The sequence below is a fragment of the Amphimedon queenslandica genome, unplaced genomic scaffold (genome assembly GCF_000090795.2).
Source record: "Amphimedon queenslandica unplaced genomic scaffold, v1.1 AMPQUscaffold_13481, whole genome shotgun sequence".
In the NCBI taxonomy this organism is placed as follows: Eukaryota; Metazoa; Porifera; class Demospongiae; order Haplosclerida; family Niphatidae; genus Amphimedon; species Amphimedon queenslandica.
The window spans coordinates 180,237-199,913 of record NW_003546283.1 but is presented as its reverse complement, the minus strand read 5'-3'; the positions used below and the strand labels follow the sequence as shown (position 1 = coordinate 199,913).

The following is a 19,677-nucleotide window of genomic DNA, read 5'->3' as shown; positions in this document are numbered from 1 at the left end:
ATTTTCAAAGTTACTTAAAATTGGACCAAAGTCCCTGTACTATAGTACATGGTCAAAATGTGCAATATTTTTTAAATTTTGCAACAAAATTCAATAAATATTATGATACATCATCATCACAACAAAATAAAGAGGAAAGGTCATATGAATATGAAGATGGATTCCTTAATCTTTGATCTTTTTTGACAGCAAAAGATGGCAAATCCATGAAAACAGGATTGTTCTTGTGTAACTGACCAACTGGTTTCTAGTAAAATTAAAAAAAAACTTGAACAAACTGATGCTTAAAATTTTGAAATGTGCCAGCATTACCAGTCAATACTTACTCCAATAATTCCAGATACAAGCTTTCTAAATTCTTCTTTTTTCCGCTTAATTTGCTTTGCTTGCATTCCTCCTTTTTTATTTGCAATGAAGTCATTAAAAGACTAAAAATACACTAAAAGCAACAAATGGCAGATAATAATGACTACTTTAACTTTATCTTGACTGCAATCCGGTAGAGATGCCAATAAATTAAACAGAGTTGGAAATACATGAGCCTATAGCATGTCAAATACAGTACATTGCAAATATGGACATTATACACAAGTTATAGTAAACTAACTGATGATTCATATATAAATAATGTTAAAGTTATAAGGGACACAGAAAGACCACCATCCTCTCCATGAGTTTGTAGCCCCTGTAATTAACCATACAAAAGCACAATTGAACTGTCATCTGTATCTTGGACTAACTAATAACAATTGCTCCATTATTTTATAAATGAATGATTCACCAAACTGAACAGGAGGAATCTGCACAACTCAAGTAATATAGCACTGACTAATTTACATTGATTTTACCTTTTCAAATATTGCAGTTGCTATATTAATGCTTTTTCTTACACAATAACCATCCAACCAAGTTAAAGGCACAAAAACTGAGAGGAGTAATATCCTACGCATCTCCTATAGCGTGTTAAAACTACATAAAACTCATAAAAGTTAAGAGCATATCACTTCATAGGTGAACAGTGACAAGGCTAAGTCTGAAATCGTATCAACCATCTTTTGTTCTTTGCTATCTTTAGCACCACTAGTGTCATCAAGCATGTCTTCATTTATGTCTTCTCCTTCCTTTACTGATACATCTTTTTTCAAGCATACACTACCTAATACATAATTTTAGTGCTGCTTATACTATGTTAAGTACTGGGCATAATACATGATCAAATTGAAATCTTATAACTAAAATTTGGAACAGAAATTTGAGCAAAAAAGCATTATGTAAAAAGTCTTAAGCAGGGATTTACTACATGTACTTTTACTTTAACTTAAGCATAATTCTGAGAATTGATAATGGGCTTTTTTAGGCAGAGAATGACTTACATTCATGGCAAAAAAATATCATAGCCAATACTGTATACATAACATACTTATCAGTTGAATATATTGCTTTGAGAGATTAACTGTTAGCTGATGCAGTAACACTTGGTCAGAAAGACTATCTCCATTTTCAGTCTCTCTATAAATGAAAAAAAAACAGACACTGAACAAGTCATTTTTAAATAAAAAATTAATATTATTCATAATAGAAGTTTAAGGCGTATATTAAATAAAAACATAAGAGGAGGAGTGGAGTATTGGCATCTCCTGCTGCACACCACTCACTCATTCACATTATCAGCTAGCTCTCGGATACTTGACCAGTTTTTCTGGAGGGACTGAGGAAGAAGATAAATGATGCACACTGATCATGTGTCATTGAACATAACTTGTCCTCACATTAAATGCAATCGAACAAAACCGAGAGAGAACAGGAGCCAATGAGAGCCTCCAGTGATCAGGGGAACAACTATTAACCATTGGAATCAGAAGATTACCTTAGCAAAAGATCAGTTAAGAAAAAAACATGTTTAATGCATTTTGTGCAACTTTAAAAATTTGTAAAAAATCTAATTTTGATCGGAATCAGCCCAAACTTTCTACATAACATAAGTGCATGTATATGGATCTAAAAATGTAATAAAAATGGACAATTCTCTCCTTGTCATTTTTGCCAAAATTTGGCCTCGGACCCTGTACTATAGTACAGGGACTTTTACTCAATTTTGGAGTAACTTTAAAAATTCGTAAAAAATCTAATTTTGATCGGAATTAGCTCAAACTTTCTACACAACATAAGTACATGTATATGCATCAAATAAAGTTATAAAAATGGAGAATTCTCTCCTTGTCATTTTTGCCAAAATTTGGCCTCGGACCCTGTACTATATAGTACAGGGACTTTTACTCAATTTTGGAGTAACTTTAAAAATTCGTAAAAAATCTAATTTTGATCGGAATCAGCTCAAACTTTCTACACAACATAAGTACATGTATATGCATCAAATAAAGTTATAAAAATGGAGAATTCTCTCCTTGTCATTTTTGCCAAAATTTGGCCTCGGACCCTGTACTATATAGTACAGGGACTTTTACTCAATTTTGGAGTAACTTTAAAAATTCGTAAAAAATCTAATTTTGATTGGAATCAGCTCAAACTTTCTACACAACATAAGTACATGTATATGCATCAAATAAAGTTATAAAAATGGAGAATTCTCTCCTTGTCATTTTTGCCAAAATTTGGGACTTTTACTTGATTTTGGAGTAACTTTAAAAATTCGTAAAAATTCCAATTTTGATCTGAATCAGCTCAAACTTTTTACACAACATAAGAACATGTATATGCATCAGAAAATGTAATAAAAATTGAGAATTCTCTACTTTTCAATTTTGGTAAAATTTGGCCAAAGTTCCTGTACTTTGGCCCAATTTTTGAGTAACACCTATCTACTAGCTAAACCACAGCAATGGCAATATTCACAACAAGAAAATCTCAATCGCTAGAATAATATAATACATTATTAACACAAAAGGATACGAATAACAACTTTTATTCTCATCTGTGCAGTTTCCTCCAAATGTCCAAAAACCATGTTCAATATTCTTTCAACTATTCCAACCTGAGATAAAGACTCAGGGCCATAGTTTATCCAAGCATAGCCGGTAGCCATTACACTATTATTATACAAATACTCAGTTGTTATTATGACTCCAGAAGAAGCAGACATTATGAACACAACAGAAGGACATTAGGCATATTATGCACATGCCTCTAATACAATGCATGCTATTATTATAAACAAACAATCACCATTGATCATAGGCCATTATAAGCTGAAGCTGAATGCGACTCAATTCATCGACTTCCCTATTACTGGAACAGTGTATTCCTTAATAGTAATCATGATATTATATATAACAGCATACATCAATAGTCTTACCTAGTATAGCATCCCGATCATACTGATGTAGTGAATGAAGACCTTGAAAATATGCTGATAGAAAACTTCTTGAACTATCGCTCCACAACTGGTGAAGGACTCTAGATGCACAATGGCAACATTGATATAATACGATATGGTAATACTTGATCAATGGAAGAACAAAGTCAATCAAAAGAGGTACAATGTGTCTATACGAGGTAGCATTTCCTTCAACATCAGGAGCTCCACATTGTCTCTGAGGAAGGAAGTTCAATTACAATAATAATAATAAAGAATCATGGAGTATATCCTTATCACTATTACAATATGTACACACATACACATGATGACTTTTATGGCCTCAAAAATAGAGTTTGAATTGACAAATTCAGGTTGCTTTATTGGAGATTTATAAATAACTGCTTGGTTAATAAATCCCATAGAAACCTCTGCCTCAGGTGTATAACTTATATGTACATACATGTACCTGAATGTGAGTTTAATGACTTACTCTAACTCTTGGAGTAGAGCTTTGAAGTACACCCATCACAGTGTGAGCAACATAGCATAGCTGACCACGTTTAACATCAAAATCTGAAGTAAGGTCTGTTATATCTTTATCAAGACCTAGATACTTGATAAATGACTCAAGTGATGACACAACACTGCAAAAACGATTATTTTAAAACACCATAATCATAATTAGTATCATATTCCTTGCCTTTTTAAACCACCATTGACTAGGGCATCAATTTCACTTAGTAAATGCGTCAAAAGTGCATCTTGTTCATCAGAGCTTCGGAAGTGATTTAACATCACAAAAACTTCAATGAACATGCACTTCTCAGAATATAAAAGCAAATCAGAGGAGACAAGAGCAATAAAGTGATCTAATAACTGCTGGGTTGCTGGCTGTGTGTGGATAATGGAAATACCAAAATGATAGGTAAAAAATATTAATTCTTACTTGTAATGACTTAGCGTACAGTTTGACAATATTAATTAGACAATACAAAGCATTCAATCTTGTTTGTTTCTGTTCGCGAGTCAAAGCAAGCTACAAGTAAGGAATATTAACAGTGTGAGAGAACATGATAGGGAAATACCCTAACTTTATTGAGTTCAGTAGAAGGGAAAGTCACGTATGTTAATATCTATATATGAAGGTAAAGATTTGGGGAAAAACGTTAAAATATAGTGCCATACTTTTTCTAAGTAACCCTGAAGCAATACTTCAGGGTTGAACTTTACAAAATGTTGTAGTCCACCATCCAATGCTTTCAGGTGAGAGAAAGCAACAGTGGGATCAGTAGGAGTAAAGGAAAGAAGCATTTGTATAATGGCTACACCAGAAGGAGCAGCTTCCTATTTATGATAATAAGGTTTAATACATAGCGTACGTCCTGTACTTTCAACAGAGTTTCATTCTGATTAAGACCGAGTACCCAACATTCTATGAAACTTATGAGTGCATCCCATTTCAAAAACGCCGGAGACATTTTTGATCCGATTCCCTCGGAGGGAGGGTCTCCTGCTACCCCTTCAAAGTCTCTCTCTGCCACTAGGAGACTAACAGCATCAACACATTCCTTTTGGAACAACAACGGATTGAACTGGACCATATCTGTCAACAAGCAATTGACAAGACTTTTGCATTCTAAAGGACAAAGAGAGCTATGCCAACAATCTTGAGAATGCTGCTCACTTGAAAAGTATATATTATACTCCTCAGGCCCATCAAAATCAATAGCAGAATAATGACTACTGATATGAAGTGGTTGAGTAGGGTCACCAACCTATGATAATAATATGATGACAAAGAAATAAATGAGACATAAATGTCCATGTACATACCTTAAACTGCTTATCTCTTAATCTGCTGACTAGCTGAGGTAGCAAGTCCAAAAAGATTGGATGTGCTTTGAAGAACTGGTGATGAACCACAGCATTCCAAAACTCGAGACAAATTGAGCTAACGAGCTAACAAGAGAATATACAAGAAGCAGTCATAAAGGCAAACTAACAAGACTTGGGTGAGAGAAGGCCAGAATCATTATGTTAAGATATTGCTGTAAGTGTTCTGGGGGAGTAAACCCAGTTGACTCCTATACAAAACAATTCCATTAAAATTACACGCAGTCTATAAAGACTAACAAACTGACAATAACTCAATCATTGACTGCTTTGGAGTACAACTCAATAGCACAACCAAAATAACATTAGTATATTTTGTGGGAATTTACTACCACAAATTAACAATGCACCACGAGAATACATATTAGGACAAAACAGTTGCAGTTTATTCAGACATTTATCAAGTTACATACATGATACATGTAGGCTTAACTCAAAGAATACAGCTATAGTGTTACCATAAATGTCCAACTTAACATACCCAAAGAGGAAGGAGTTGACAAACACCAAACTGAACCATCATGTGACATAACTTCTTAAGGAAAACATACTCTTCATTGTCAGTCATGCTTCCTTCACAGGCAGTGCTATGATAACCATTAATCATAGCAACAATACAAATACTATAGGACTATACTTAATGCATAGCTGAAGCTGGCTCAGGACATCACTGGATATAACCTGCAGTAAAAGCTCCCTGTGAACTCGTGAGGTCTTTAAAGCTCCTTTCCTTGAGAATATTCCAGTCAAACAGTCACAGAGTATAAGTCTATGCTCGTTTGATGAGAGTAAGAGAGACAGTAAGAGAAGAACAATCCGACAGTTGTTAACAGTTAGGAACTTCCAGTCGACCCAATCGGAAAATGTAGTCAATGTTGAAACGGCAACTTCAAGAAGACTAATGAAGTCTGGCTTCTAGCATTATTATTAAGAGAAAAGAAATTGTTACTAAAAATATCAAGTTATACACAAAAATTGAAGAATAATATACATTTTATTGCTCTTACCTCCAATACTGCTATTACCAAATTAAACAATGGTGTTACTATCCCAGGTTCTTTTAATGCTGCTAGCATCACTGATTTTCTTTGATTAGAAAGAGCCGAATCATACGACACCAAATCTTCTGCAAGTCGACGAAAGATTAGTAAAATCAATTCAACTTGGGTACCCTATTTGATAGAATTTTTGTATCTAACGTCTTCATCAAACTTTATAAATTTTAGTCGGTCATCAATTTATAATTAATTCAATCTAGCTTATAATAAAATCATAGTTCAACAGCCATGTGTATGTTGATACCATTAATGTTTTTAAAAGCAATGCTAATGCTGAAGCTCAATCATAGGTACAGCTACCCCATGCTTCCCTTACCTTAGCTACTACTGAGAAGACATCAGCAGAAAAATTGGACCATTCGTTTGGCCACATCTTCTTTAACAACTCAACAATTACACGAGCCATTCCTTCCTTTAAATATCCTGGTAGAGTAATATCACTTGATCCAACCTAAAGCAAAATTAATATTAAAATAATGACAATAAATTACATGAGTATGATAGTTTTTATTCACTATAATAGTATTCAAAATCACATTTTGAATACTATTATAGTGAATAAAAACTATTAACCTTATTTATGTACAGCATAAGTTCCTCTCTCAATTTCAACTGTTCATCAGTAGAAAGTGAACCCCACCTAAGCCTATGAAGTATATACATGATCAATATAATTATTATGATCAACACTATTGTCCCAAGTAAATATGATCAGTATATTATGATCAATGGCATTATCCCCAAGTAAATATGATCAGTATAATGATCAATGGCATTATCCTCAAGTAAATATGATCAGTATAATGATCAATGGCATTATCACCAAGTAAATATGATAAGTATAATGATCAATGGCATTATCCTCCAGTAAATATGATCAATAATGATCAATGGCATTATCACCAAGTAAATATGATCAATAATGATCAATGGCATTATCACCAAGTAAATATGATCAATAATGATCAATGGCATTATCACCAAGTAAATATGATCAATAATGATCAATGGCATTATCACCAAGTAAATATGATCAATAATGATCAATGGCATATAGTCCACAATGCATGTGAATATTCTAAAAATAAACACACTGACAACAATTCCCATATCATAACCTTCTCTAGACAATTAATGTACACTTCATTTATTTATATAATCATTTTTATCAGCAAGAATGGTATGCCTTGTTTTAATTATGATCAATAATAAGCTGAACAATTACTTAACACTTTGCAGTTAAATAGAAATTTACAAATTTACAGCACCAAGACTTCTCTTTGAGAATTAATGAGCACACAGGAGTGGCCATTAGATAGAGTGCCAAATTAACACAAATAGCATTCCAGTGTCATATATCAAACAGGAATTTGAGTTATGCCAGCTACCCTACACACCTCACAAAATGCTCGATGAGTTGAAGCCCTAAATGTATTCCGAGATATTCTCCATATTGCTCAGCAAGCCACAGGCCACACTGTATGCACAATGGACTCTCGTTACGAAAGTCTTCCATAACCTATTTAATGAAATAAAATATACACACTTTTTGTTAATCAGCTTTTTGCAGAGGCATTATCATTGCTATCAACGCCATGATCTCCTCAATCCTCATACATGACGTACATACACGTGTAGCTTCTATCTAGCACTGAACGATGGAGTCGTTGCATTTACCTTTTGATGCTCAGTTCTCTCTTGAGGAGATGTAAGTGGATCTAGTATACGTGTATAAGTCAAGAAAATGGACTGAGAGTGCGTGGAAACGTCCCCTCCAACAGGAGCATGAGGCCATTCATCAGCCGCCATCATTGCTGCAATCAGCTGCATAGGAGGAGCCGAAGGAGGGAACATCAACAAGGAGGAGTGCTTTCTTCCGTTCTTCACTTCTTTGACGAGCGTTTTCCCTGGGCCAGAGCATAGAAACACTCACATATCATCATCATCTCAGAGGCCTTGCATTGGTGGATATGGCAGTCAGTAACTTGAAGCTGCAGTTCGAGCGCCTCTCCACTACAGGTGACAACGAGCCCAATGCTCCCAGGTCTACAAACCCTAGCTCTACGCCTGAAAGAGCCAAGAGATATGGCAGACAAGACCCCAAACAAGATGCTAAGATGTCTCCAGGCGTCATACCAAAGAAGCAGTTGAAACAGATTGGTAAAGTCATTAGCAGTCCAAGTGAAAATAGAAAGAGTAACATAGACACTAAGAAAGGACCTGGATTGACAACAAAAACCAAGTCAATGGAGGAATCCAGTGACAAGTTGAAACCAGATCCAGCCACAGTCTCAGCACTAGCCGATGCATTTAAGAGTAGAGCAACGGCTTCGTCATCTTCACCATCTTCTTCAGCCACCTCTTCACCATTGACTCAAAGCACTGAATCTCATGCCACACCAACTGAAGAGACATCGCCATTACGAGCTAGATCTAGTTCAGCAAAGGAAAGAGAAGCAAAAGGTCGGTCTGCTCCTCTTCCTATGATTATGTCTAAGCAAAGTGAGTCTTCGCCCACCTCATCTCCAAGAGTTAAACCAAAATTAGCTCCCAAGCCAGCTTCAGTGTACAAATCTACAGAAAACATGACGAAGCCAGCTATTGCTCCTAAACCGAAAATCCTTCCAAAACCCGCCGTGGCTAAAAAACCTCCAGTCGTACCCGTCACATTTCCAGAGCCGTCTTTATCTAAGAGTACTGATAGTTCTTTATCTAAAAGTACTGAGAGTTCAGGCAGCGTTCCACCAGTCAGACAATCATCAAGTCCAGATACTATCCCAACCATTGTACCAACTGATGATGATGTTAAGTCTAATCTAGAGGACTCATCTGACAGTACGCCTATCGTAATAGTTAATTCAAGCGAAAAAGACTTTAGCAGTAGCGGAGAAGAACAGGTCATACCAACTAGTCCAACGGGACCAATACCTCCTGTATTTATCAGCGATGATGATGACACTCCTATCCATGTACAATCAGCAGCGACAACTACTACCACGGATGAAGTGGTGGGTGCTAATGCGAAGAGAGGGGCAGTTGATTCTGGGTACCAAGAAGGAATGGAAGAAATGAGAGAGAAATGGGACACTGCTAAGGTATGCTAGCTAGTACAAATTCATGTACTCCATCTTGTACATGTACTGTAGTGTACAAGTGTTCATGATACTTATAACTATTCTAATAATGTTTGTTTGACTCTGTTGGTGCTTTTTTTGCTGTGTGGCATTTATTTACTTTTGTGAGCTACAAGTATTGATTGCTATCCATGGGTAGATACGTGGCTCTTCTTGATGATCATTAGGGTGGTGGTGGCTTCCTGAATCAGCTTCTGTGTATTTAATGGTATCCAACAATTGTCAGCAATGTTAAGTGACAATAATAGTCCATTAGCCTGACATGTGTGACAGAATCGGCATTATAAGATTAGTGTGTGTATGTCTTTAGAGACAGTTATGGTGTTGTCTCACACATTGCTGGCAGTTTGTATGGTATGGGCAGGGAACACCTTGTCACACAAATATTTCTTTCTTTTTTTTGTCTCTCCCCTCTCTCTCTCTCTCTCTTTTCTTGTCTTGTTTTATTTACTTAACTCTCTTTTTGTCCCCCCCCTCTCTCTTTCTTCTTTCTCTCATTTTATATCTTACTTACTATATATTCACAATACTTTACTTATTATTTTTTTAGAGAAATAAAGCACGCGAGAAAAGAAAACAAATTGCTTTGGAGCTTTTGGAAACAGAAAAAACGTTAGAAATCATTTCAATTCTTTTCGTTTAAACTATCTTTGCTACATTTTAGATATGTTGGTCGCATAAAAATCATCGCACAAGACTTTCGTCAAGCAATACAGTCTATAAATGTCAAATCTTCGAAGCCCGTGGTCCCTGACAGCACAATTAATATTATTTTCCTTAACATTGGAGAGATATATAATCTAAATAAGCAGCTGCTGGATGATATAGAAAATAGAATGGATAACTGGTTAGACTATCAGTTAAATACACACGCACTTGCAATAGATGTGTGTAATCTATGTTTTTACTTGATACTAATCAGTTTATTCTTATCAAATCTACACTTTCAGGGCAGAAAATGAGCAGATTTGTGATGTTATTAGTTCAATCGCTCCATTTCTAAAGGTAGAATTTATAACAACGAATGCCATCTTTGTTAATTATAAACAATAATTGATGTATTTTTTAACAATGACATGTAGCTGTATTCGATGTATACTGCTGGTTTTGAAGATGCTATGAAGAAACTCACTGTAACTATGGCAAAAGAAAAGAAGCTTGATGTAGTTGTAAAAGAATTTGAAGTGAGTTTTAATGAACAAGTATTACTAAATTTTAATTTTAATGCATTTTAAGTAATAAAGAGCCTATACTGTATGTGTTTCTTGCATTATATGCACATAGATTATTAGTGTTGATGGTTAGTATGTTCAGATACATTATTTACAAAGGGTCAAGTAATCTGTCAACATAAGGTTGAAGAATGATAAATCGCTGATAGACTTGTGTCAACATCTACTAATACCTTTTAGTTATTGCTTCATTTTGTGTCAATGGCATTGCTATGGAAGTGTCTGTCCCCATTTTGTTTGTATAAAGCAACAGCTTTCATTGAATCATTCTGCTACAGAGCTCTCATGCTGTGTCGGCATGTGTTCTAATGTTGTACAATTATGCTTTGTGTGTTTTTGTTTTTTAATTTATTGGGAAATGACATTTGTTTTCGTTTTGTTGATTAGAGAAATCTTGGGACCGGTTTAGGCGTTGCTCATTACATGTTGGAGCCAATTCAAAGAATACCAAGATACAAGCTACTGCTAGAAGGTCTCTATTCCTTTCTTTATTCTGTATAATATTTTACTTTATTACTAAAACACTAAGAAAGGAGAGAGAGAGAGAGAGAGAGAGAGAGAGAGAGAGTGAAAGCATTTTCATATATTATTACCTTTCCTTTCTTCTTCCTTTTTTCTATCTTTGTTTTTTCATCTTGATTACATTTTGTAGCTTATTTAAAGAATTTACCAGATGATTCAGAAGAACGATCATCAGCAACAAGTATGTAATAACATGCAGTGTTCATCTCCATCTATCATATCCTATTGGTTTTAGTAAATATTGAATGAACTTTAAAAGCAACAAATTAATTATTGGACTAGCTTCAAGAGCAGCAATTAGTGCTGTTGAAGTCCATCCAATATTTGCTATTAGCATGATTGCAGCAAAAAGCCTATTCATTATCACTATTGATATAATATTAGTTATTCAGTTTTTTGATCATGTTCTACCCTAATTGTTTTGTCTCATTATCCTGATAAAATTCAATCAATGTGTTTTCTCATTTAATTAGTATGGCATGCACTGAGTAAATATTATCCCACTTATGTTATAGTGTCTATAGTTAATTCCCTATTACTTGCTATTAGCATTATGTGCTCTACTGTTTTGTTGTATAGAGGCTCTTGAGATTATTGGTGAAGCTGCAGATAGAACTAACAACAGGATCAAGGAATTGGTAGGTATAACTATAATACTGATAGTAGGATAATTGATACACGTGTATTTACAGTTTATAGTAGTATACACATGTATTGTATATGTAGTATTGTGACATTGTTTATACTGCCTTCCTTATACGGTATATGAACAAAGGCACAGTCTTCACAATGTTAAAGAATGTTACTCTAATTTTTTTATCAGCAATTGTGAATTATAGTGACACTGGTTGTGAGTGAGTGGTTACTGTATATGTACATAGCTCCAGTTGTAGTAGTGTCCTATCTGTCTGTGTAGCGATTGATATGTGCTTTGTGTACTGTTTGCTTTGTATCTAAAATAATTACCCACAAACTGATTATTTGGTAGATCGTATGCACCATATGCTTCACGTTTGTGATTGTTGTTTGTATTTTGAAAATAAAATATACACACACAAAGGCTAGACTGTGTGATATAGTCAGTTCCAAAATTAACTAATTCCCTTTGATCAATGAATGAGTTTAGTGGGTGGCAGTTATGCAACTTAACATGTAAAGATGGTGATAATGTTATTGTGACTTTGTATGTCTATATAAATAATTATGATATAAATATTTGTTATATGATTCCAGCTGTTCATTAGTTATGTCTTCATGATCCTTATAAGGGTTACTCTATTATCTTGTAATGTTTGTTCTCGCTTGTGAAGGCTCTTAATAGGCTGTTTACTCATTTTCATCAACTCTTCCACTGTTGTTTATTTTTATAATTTATATTAGCAATAGTTTTATAAATATTCATTATGAAACATGTGGAATAATTTTAATTTTACTAAAATTTTTTTGCATTATTCTTTTTTAAGTGTTAATGCTTTGTGTGTGTCCAATACTACTACTGTTAGTGTAGCTTCACTGCTCATTCAGTTCATAGTCTGTAGTGTGTTCATCTTATAATATGAACTGTACCCTCTCACACTCCTACACTTTACACCTACATTACTCCTATTATTAGTCCTATTAATACTGCTATTATTACTGCTATTATATTACTAATATTGCCAGTATGCAGGTACAATGTAGCTTCACTGCTTATTCAGCTCATGGTCTGTTTATGTGACTCAGTTGTGTGTTATTATATTATTATAATATGAACTGACACTCCTACACTTTACTCCACTGCATTGTTGGTATAGGTCATGAACCCTCACTTTGAATATTGGTACAATATTACATTTGATAGCATCAACTAACTGTATCTATAGTAAAATAGTTGTCATTCAATTTAACACACACACACACACATTAATTCAATAGTCATAGACTGTAGCATTTTTAGTGCAATCAATTAATAGCTTTGTACATGTTCTTATGAAAGTTTGAGCTGATTTCAGATCAAATTTAGATTTTTTATGAATTTTTAAAGTTACTCCAAAATCGGCCCAAAGTCCCTGTACTATAGTACAGGGATTTTGGTCAAATTTTGTCAAAAATGAAAAGGAGAGAATTCTCCATTTTTATAATATTTTCTGATACATATACATGTACTTATGTTGTGTAGAAAGTTTGAGCTGATTCTGATCAAATTTGGATTTTTTACAAACTTTTAAAGTTGCTCTAACAGTGCACATCATTGCTTTAAGAGAATCAATATGACATTAGACAGAGAGACAGTGTGACACCTATAAGTCCTCCTTGCCTACACAAGGTGTGGGTGAGACCAATAACTTTTCCATTATATCATAGATAGTGTGTGTATTTTATTTCACATGGGCATTTTGTTTTCCCTTGCTACATTTGCTCTGTGAATATCACCACGGTGAAGAGGAGTAAACCTAGCTCCCATAGTATATCCACACGACACAAAAATTAACGCCAAAATTGTTTGTGTTTATGATTACCGGTATGTTTGTTCACTTTATATTCACATCTATACATGTACAGTACATGTATATCATGTGCAATTTTTAAGCATAGGAGAAAGTAAGGGAAATTCTCAGTAAACAAAATGTCATCATAATTGCATTCAGTTGATGTGATCATTATAACTGAATGGCAGTGACACCATCCGGTGATATACCAGATCGTCTGTTTCTTTATTGATGATTGCTATCCGATTAATATGATAAGTAGTGAATAGGTCAGTGATGTCACCTCTTAGCCAGGATGTAAGTCTGTACTGTTAAATGGATGTTGTGCAACATTAATCAATACCTTTATATTAGTACCAACCTCTACAGCACTCTGTAACATTTTTAATTAATTTATTATGATTTTTTCAATTAATTTTTTTCATATGTATATACATGTACATCTATACTTACTTAAAATTTTAGTCTAGATTTAAAAATTTTAAATATACAGTAGTACTTTTCCAAATTAAAGAATTATAATAATTGTTGATACTAAAGGTAGTACATAGTGATAGTTTATCCTCCTTTCCTCCAGTACACGTTATATTGGTATTGAATCATATCGGTACATTGAGATTAGTGCATGTAGTTTTACTCCATCAATGTTTCATTATGAAATCATGTTATCTTGTTTCCTCCCTGCTTGACCAAGCTATATCTTTCCGAGAAGACAAAGATAGAAATGGCTTGTAAAAGATTTATTAATAATTTAGCTTTATTTGGTAGCATCCATAATATGTACGTTGTATACATCAATCTGTATTATTAATATGTCTGTACTCGTGAATATTATAATCTCATTGTCTTTATTCATATTTCACATGAAACACACGTGCTATACCTGATCATGCACAAACTGTATGTGTATAGTCACTTTGGTGTCTCAACAGCTCACAATTGATGTCTTAGTGTATTTATAAGAATGTTACAGTGGGCAATGGTCATATGTACATGTATTATGGTGTTTCTGATTCATTATTATTCATTAAATTTTTTACTGTTACTCATTCAGCCCGTGAATAAATTTATTATTGTTTTTGCTTTGTTTTCTTTCGGCGTATTTTAATTGAAATTATTATCTACTTCCTTAAATTTACATTTCCTCATTTTATTCTTTAACTTATTCATCGTCTCATCTCCTGTTTACTCTTTCCTGTCTCTCTCCCCCTCTCTCCCTTCCCCCCTCTCTCCCTCCCCCACTACTTCTCATCATAATATTGCCATTAAACATCCCATCCTACATGTAAAATTCTTTACTGGTGGATCCACATGCCAACTATCTTAGGACACGTGAAATGAAGTTTCTACTAATGATTGTTTTATTTGAGATAATCCATCCAAGCCTATTCATTGCGTACTATTGCAATAACAGCAGGTGTTTTGCACTTGTGCCGACTATGAAAGTTATTCTAAAATTTCGAAAAATGATTTATTATTATACGTATGGTTGCCTCATTATTATTAAATATAAACATGTAGCTGAGCTCCTGACTGTGATGTCACTCTGATAAATCATAATACATGTACATGTACTTGTACTCCAGTCACAGATGTAAAAATCCCCTTGTACAGGTAACTCTCTTTTAAGTGGTTTTGGAAGCTTTATAACATCATCATGAACATAAACATAATTTTAAAGTCTTCTATTATTATAACAAAGTTACAATAGCCGACATGTATATATGCATGAGTCATAGACACTTTGTTAATCAAGCACCCTCCAGCAATCCCTTCCAATCGCTCTCTTGATACAATCTTTATTAACAAATCTCATTATATGCCTCTGCTAGCTGAGTCATGGTGTTTTCATAGTCTTGGAATGTACGTGTGGAGTAAAGACGCACCCTAAAGCTCACCTAATACTTCAAGGCTGATCTAACTTAGTCAATGACATGTGACACTACCTGAATATAAATTACTCGCCATAATATAGATAGTGACATTCCTTTGTTCATCTGTAACTTACGTGTGGCAGGTCTCATTGTATGTAGTTATACATGTACTTATGTACTTGTATTCATGCACTGTAATAATAGTATCGTACATTATGACATTTGGAGCAACTTTAGAAATTCTTTAAAAATCCAATTTTGATCGGAATCAGCTCAAACTTTTACACTACGTAAGAATTTTTATATGCATCAGAAAAAATATAAAAATGAAGAATTCTCTTTTTTTTCAATTTTGGTAAAATTTGGCCCAAGGTACTTTAAATTTTGCCAAGAAATCCCCTGGCTATATATTTTTTCTATTATACTTGTGTAGACAGTTGGTCTGTGCTCTTGTGATATTTGATTATTGCGTCCTGCGTCAAAGAAATACATGCAGCATGTGGTCATCACACGTCTTGTTAAAATGTCATATCTCTCTAGTGTGACTAGCTGCTTGTTGTCTCGTGATTAATGCTCAGGAGAATGTGTCGTATAATAATTAACAGTCCTGGTCTATTCCCTGATGACTTGAAGCATAACTTTGTACGAAACGAAATCCTTATTTGTTAGCATGTGTATAATAATAATAATAATAATAATAGTATGATATATCTATTGTCTGAGTGATGTTGGTGTCTACCAATTGCTTCATTAGTTCTCCTTGCATACAGTCATATTGTATCTGTTGATATTAGCCTAAGTGGTGGTGGTACATTGTATTATGTGTGAAGGTGCCACTCTGTCTGTCAGAGAGTGTCTGATATAATCCAACATGACCACTATAAGGGTTGTCTGTCTCCACTATAAAGCAACACTAATGGGACTGGGTCAGGCACACCTGGCTTCTCAGTCCTTTAAAAGAATTATTCCCAATTAAGAGTATGCCTTTATCATTTTGTACTTTTGGTGGCGTTAAAGCAATCATTTAAGAAATTTATTATTAATTTCTTTGCTATCGAAGCCAGCTTCTCTAGTAGTACAATGTAGTTTATGCTATTTCCTTTCTTGGGAATCATACGCTCTATCTACTCTACCTACTATCCATATAATTATACAATCCACGTATGATTTTTATTAATATCACCTCTATTGCTTTTTATTTTATATTTTTAGGAAAACTCAAACGAAATCCTCGCAATAGAAAGAACCATTACAGATTATGAAGGGACTCTGCTATTGGCTCACAGAGTAAGTATATCATATTACGGTACATGTAGTTATTGTGTTTGGTGTAATCATCTTGGAATGAGAGTCCATCCCAATATGGGCTGTTGTATTAGTTGATTGTATGAATTTTATTGTTCATTGATTGCACAATCTATGTTTTGTGGTGAGTATATTCACTAGACCACACCAGCTAGGACATGTTTACATTGTATCATGTACATGTATGTAGTACATGTTCATGTGTTATATACCATATACAGTATGTCATTATGTGTGTGTGAATTTATGTCCATGTACATGTGTACATGTCATTTCGTAATATTTTGGGTGGTTGATCAAATTGTAGCTTTGTATAGTTTCCAAATTTTGCATGATCAATTATGGCACAGTGAAAGGTCAGTGGTCATACTTAGTACATGTACTTTATTGTGCTAGTATGACCTTTCAGATCATGTTTTCTGCTGAGCATATTGCCATAAATATATTTATTGCTACTTTATTGTCCTGACAATGAATATAACATCCTTTGAAATCTGCCGTGTCATTTAGAGATTCATTAAGAAAGGGATGCTCCAGAAGTCGTCAAGAAAGGCTCAAACCCCACGGATGTTTTTTTTGGTTAGAAATTTTATGCAACAAAAATACTTGTGCTTTTCCTTCTTATACTGTTATTCCACCTTTTCTCATTTGCTCACACCTATTCTTATAGTTTTTATCCTTTATTCCTCTTTATTCTTTATTCCTATTATATTATAATTCCATTGCATTTATCTTTTCCTTTCCATTTACTTCCAGTTCTCAGACATATTGTTGCACACTGAACCAACCGGCCCGTCAACATACAAATTCAAGAACGAGATGAAACTCTGTTCTGTAAGAGTAGAAATACCCAAAGTCTCTCTTGTCCCTTTCTCCTTTGAGCTACTCAGTACCAATAGATCATTCATTCTCTCTGCAAGGTATGTGTATGTACATTAAAGACGAGTTCTCATAAAATTTGTAAAGCACCTACAACACATGAAAGCTAGGTTATGCTTGAGGTATAGTTTGCCCACAAGTAGGTCTGTTGCCATGGCTATTGAAATCAATGAATGCCAGTTAGACTGGTACATAATTATCCTTAACCAGCCTAATTATACATATTCCTTATATGCATGCCTTGTTTTCATTTGACCACATGACATATGTACGTGTACATGTAGTTTTGGTCCTGAACGCTACTGTAATTGTACTATCTTTAGTTACAATTACTCATTTAGCATCACTATTATACTGGCTCTATCATTATTATGCTTGTTTAGGTCAGAAGAGGAAATGGTTGAATGGATGACCACCCTGGCAGGGGCTATTAGGAATGATAAAGAAAAGATGAAATCCTTAAAAAGAGGAGAAGTATGTCATTTTGTTGACCTGTGTGCATGTACACAGCACGTGTCATGTGTTTGCATGTACATGTAGGCCTACTGTTGTGTAGCATGTTTGAGCTGATTCCGATGAAATTGGACTTTTTACGAATTTTTTAAATTGTAGGGGGAGTGTAGTACACATGTGTGCCTTATTAGTTAGCTCCCTCCTTTAGTTGGAATGTTGGGCTTGTTCTATTGTAAAGATCAAAGTTTAATGGGCTATTCTAGTACTACAGTTAGTGATCATAACCCCAAATATCTTTTGTTGTTTACCAAGATTTTATGCTTTATCCTAACTGTCGATTGCTATATCTGGTTTCTTAAAATTGAATTCTAGTCATATCGTTGTTATCATTCAGTTTGACCCACTGATGAACTGCAATAATACTTTCTATATCTGTTGTTGTATGAAGCGAACCTGTTTATTATTTATTGACATACCAATAACAATATACAATGTACCTTTGTCATGGCTGGCAGATTATCTCATCGCAAATAGCCAAAGCACACACAGGTATTTTAATAACATTAGAGATTTCTCTCCGTCCCATTGTATCAACAATATTCCCTCAGCGATGCCTTGTATAGTAATTAATCAGTAAATGAATGACCACCTGATCACTGTAGTGTTAACCATGCACTCTCTCTTTTTATCACTACTTTCCTTGTAGCAATTGTTGACACTCGATCGGTCAGGTTTTGGTAGCTCTGCCCCCATACTGGTACCTGATCAAAGTGTCAGCATGTGTCAGATATGCTCCAAGGAGTTCACATTCACATTTAGAAGACACCATTGCCGGGCTTGTGGCAGAGTGAGTATATACAATAGTTATTTGTTACTATACATTCTTTCTCATGGCAAATTTTCTACTCCTGTTCTTTCTTGTTATTTCTAGCTCTTGTTTTTTCTTTTTATTTAATTCTCTTTCTCTTTTTTCCATTCATGTATTGTCTCCAATTTCATTATAATTATTATTTCTTATCCTCAGGTTGTGTGTGGTAACTGCTCTCCATACAAAGCTTACCTTGCTTACATGAACAAAGAAGAGCGGATCTGCTCTGTTTGTAATCATCATCAAAAGAGGCAGCACTGTGAGTTTGGCTCTGAGCCTATAAACAGAGCGTGCTTCTGTGTACAATAACGCAGACTAGCTTATAATGAAACAAAAACAGTTTGTTCATCCAAAGATACACAAACACAAAATCTACATGTGCATCTACATGTACATGTACACGTACATGTACATGTACATGTACATGTAAGAGTAGATCTACTTTTGATAATACTATTAGACCTTAATATGTGCATGCATGTTCTTTGTAGCTTATAATACGCACAGTATTTATTAACTTGTTTTATTTCATTAGCTTCTCAAGGAGGAGGAGATGAGATTGATGGTGATGTCCAATCACCTGCTGAGTTATCCCGCCCTAATATTCCATCAGTCTTAATAGTGAGTTTCACGCATCATTCATAATGCTAACATGGTCAGCAGCAGTGTTTACTC

At 34.4% G+C, this 19,677-nt stretch overlaps 2 protein-coding genes across 3 annotated transcripts in view; one reads left to right on the top strand and one right to left on the bottom strand.

The window, feature by feature from the left end:
* Positions 1-52: 52 nt before the first annotated feature.
* Positions 53-8,133, bottom strand: LOC105312013 (exportin-5-like). 2 transcript variants are annotated; one of them, XM_019994170.1, is made up of 30 exons: positions 7,945-8,133; positions 7,665-7,786; positions 6,841-6,913; positions 6,584-6,718; positions 6,217-6,381; positions 5,847-6,124; positions 5,691-5,796; positions 5,320-5,400; positions 5,150-5,275; positions 5,001-5,091; positions 4,705-4,952; positions 4,502-4,660; positions 4,402-4,449; positions 4,263-4,352; positions 4,017-4,207; positions 3,807-3,960; positions 3,460-3,551; positions 3,314-3,414; positions 3,184-3,262; positions 2,911-3,047; positions 1,770-1,867; positions 1,656-1,708; positions 1,421-1,509; positions 1,005-1,156; positions 849-953; positions 741-800; positions 608-685; positions 474-542; positions 327-428; positions 53-247 (listed from the first exon to the last, which is right to left on the bottom strand). In XM_019994170.1, exons 1-30 carry the CDS (start codon positions 8,119-8,121, stop codon positions 101-103), a joined length of 3,606 nt encoding a protein of 1,201 aa, XP_019849729.1. In that variant the 5' UTR covers positions 8,122-8,133; the 3' UTR covers positions 53-100. The 2 variants fall into 2 exon arrangements, with proteins under 2 accessions (XP_019849729.1, XP_019849730.1); XM_019994171.1 differs by having other exon boundaries at positions 4,408-4,449.
* Positions 8,134-8,219: 86 nt separating this feature from the next.
* The window catches only part of LOC105312012 (FYVE, RhoGEF and PH domain-containing protein 6-like), a 13,010-nt gene continuing 1,552 nt past the window's right edge, over positions 8,220-19,677 (top strand). The window contains exons 1-15 of the mRNA XM_019994172.1: positions 8,220-9,362; positions 9,952-10,013; positions 10,066-10,248; positions 10,352-10,406; positions 10,484-10,585; positions 11,021-11,105; positions 11,286-11,336; positions 11,735-11,793; positions 16,710-16,784; positions 17,313-17,381; positions 17,559-17,722; positions 18,065-18,155; positions 18,841-18,981; positions 19,159-19,261; positions 19,538-19,623. Coding sequence (XP_019849731.1) covers positions 8,238-9,362; positions 9,952-10,013; positions 10,066-10,248; positions 10,352-10,406; positions 10,484-10,585; positions 11,021-11,105; positions 11,286-11,336; positions 11,735-11,793; positions 16,710-16,784; positions 17,313-17,381; positions 17,559-17,722; positions 18,065-18,155; positions 18,841-18,981; positions 19,159-19,261; positions 19,538-19,623 — 2,451 coding nt within the window. The 5' untranslated portion in view covers positions 8,220-8,237. The remainder of the gene's footprint in view (positions 9,363-9,951; positions 10,014-10,065; positions 10,249-10,351; positions 10,407-10,483; positions 10,586-11,020; positions 11,106-11,285; positions 11,337-11,734; positions 11,794-16,709; positions 16,785-17,312; positions 17,382-17,558; positions 17,723-18,064; positions 18,156-18,840; positions 18,982-19,158; positions 19,262-19,537; positions 19,624-19,677) is intronic.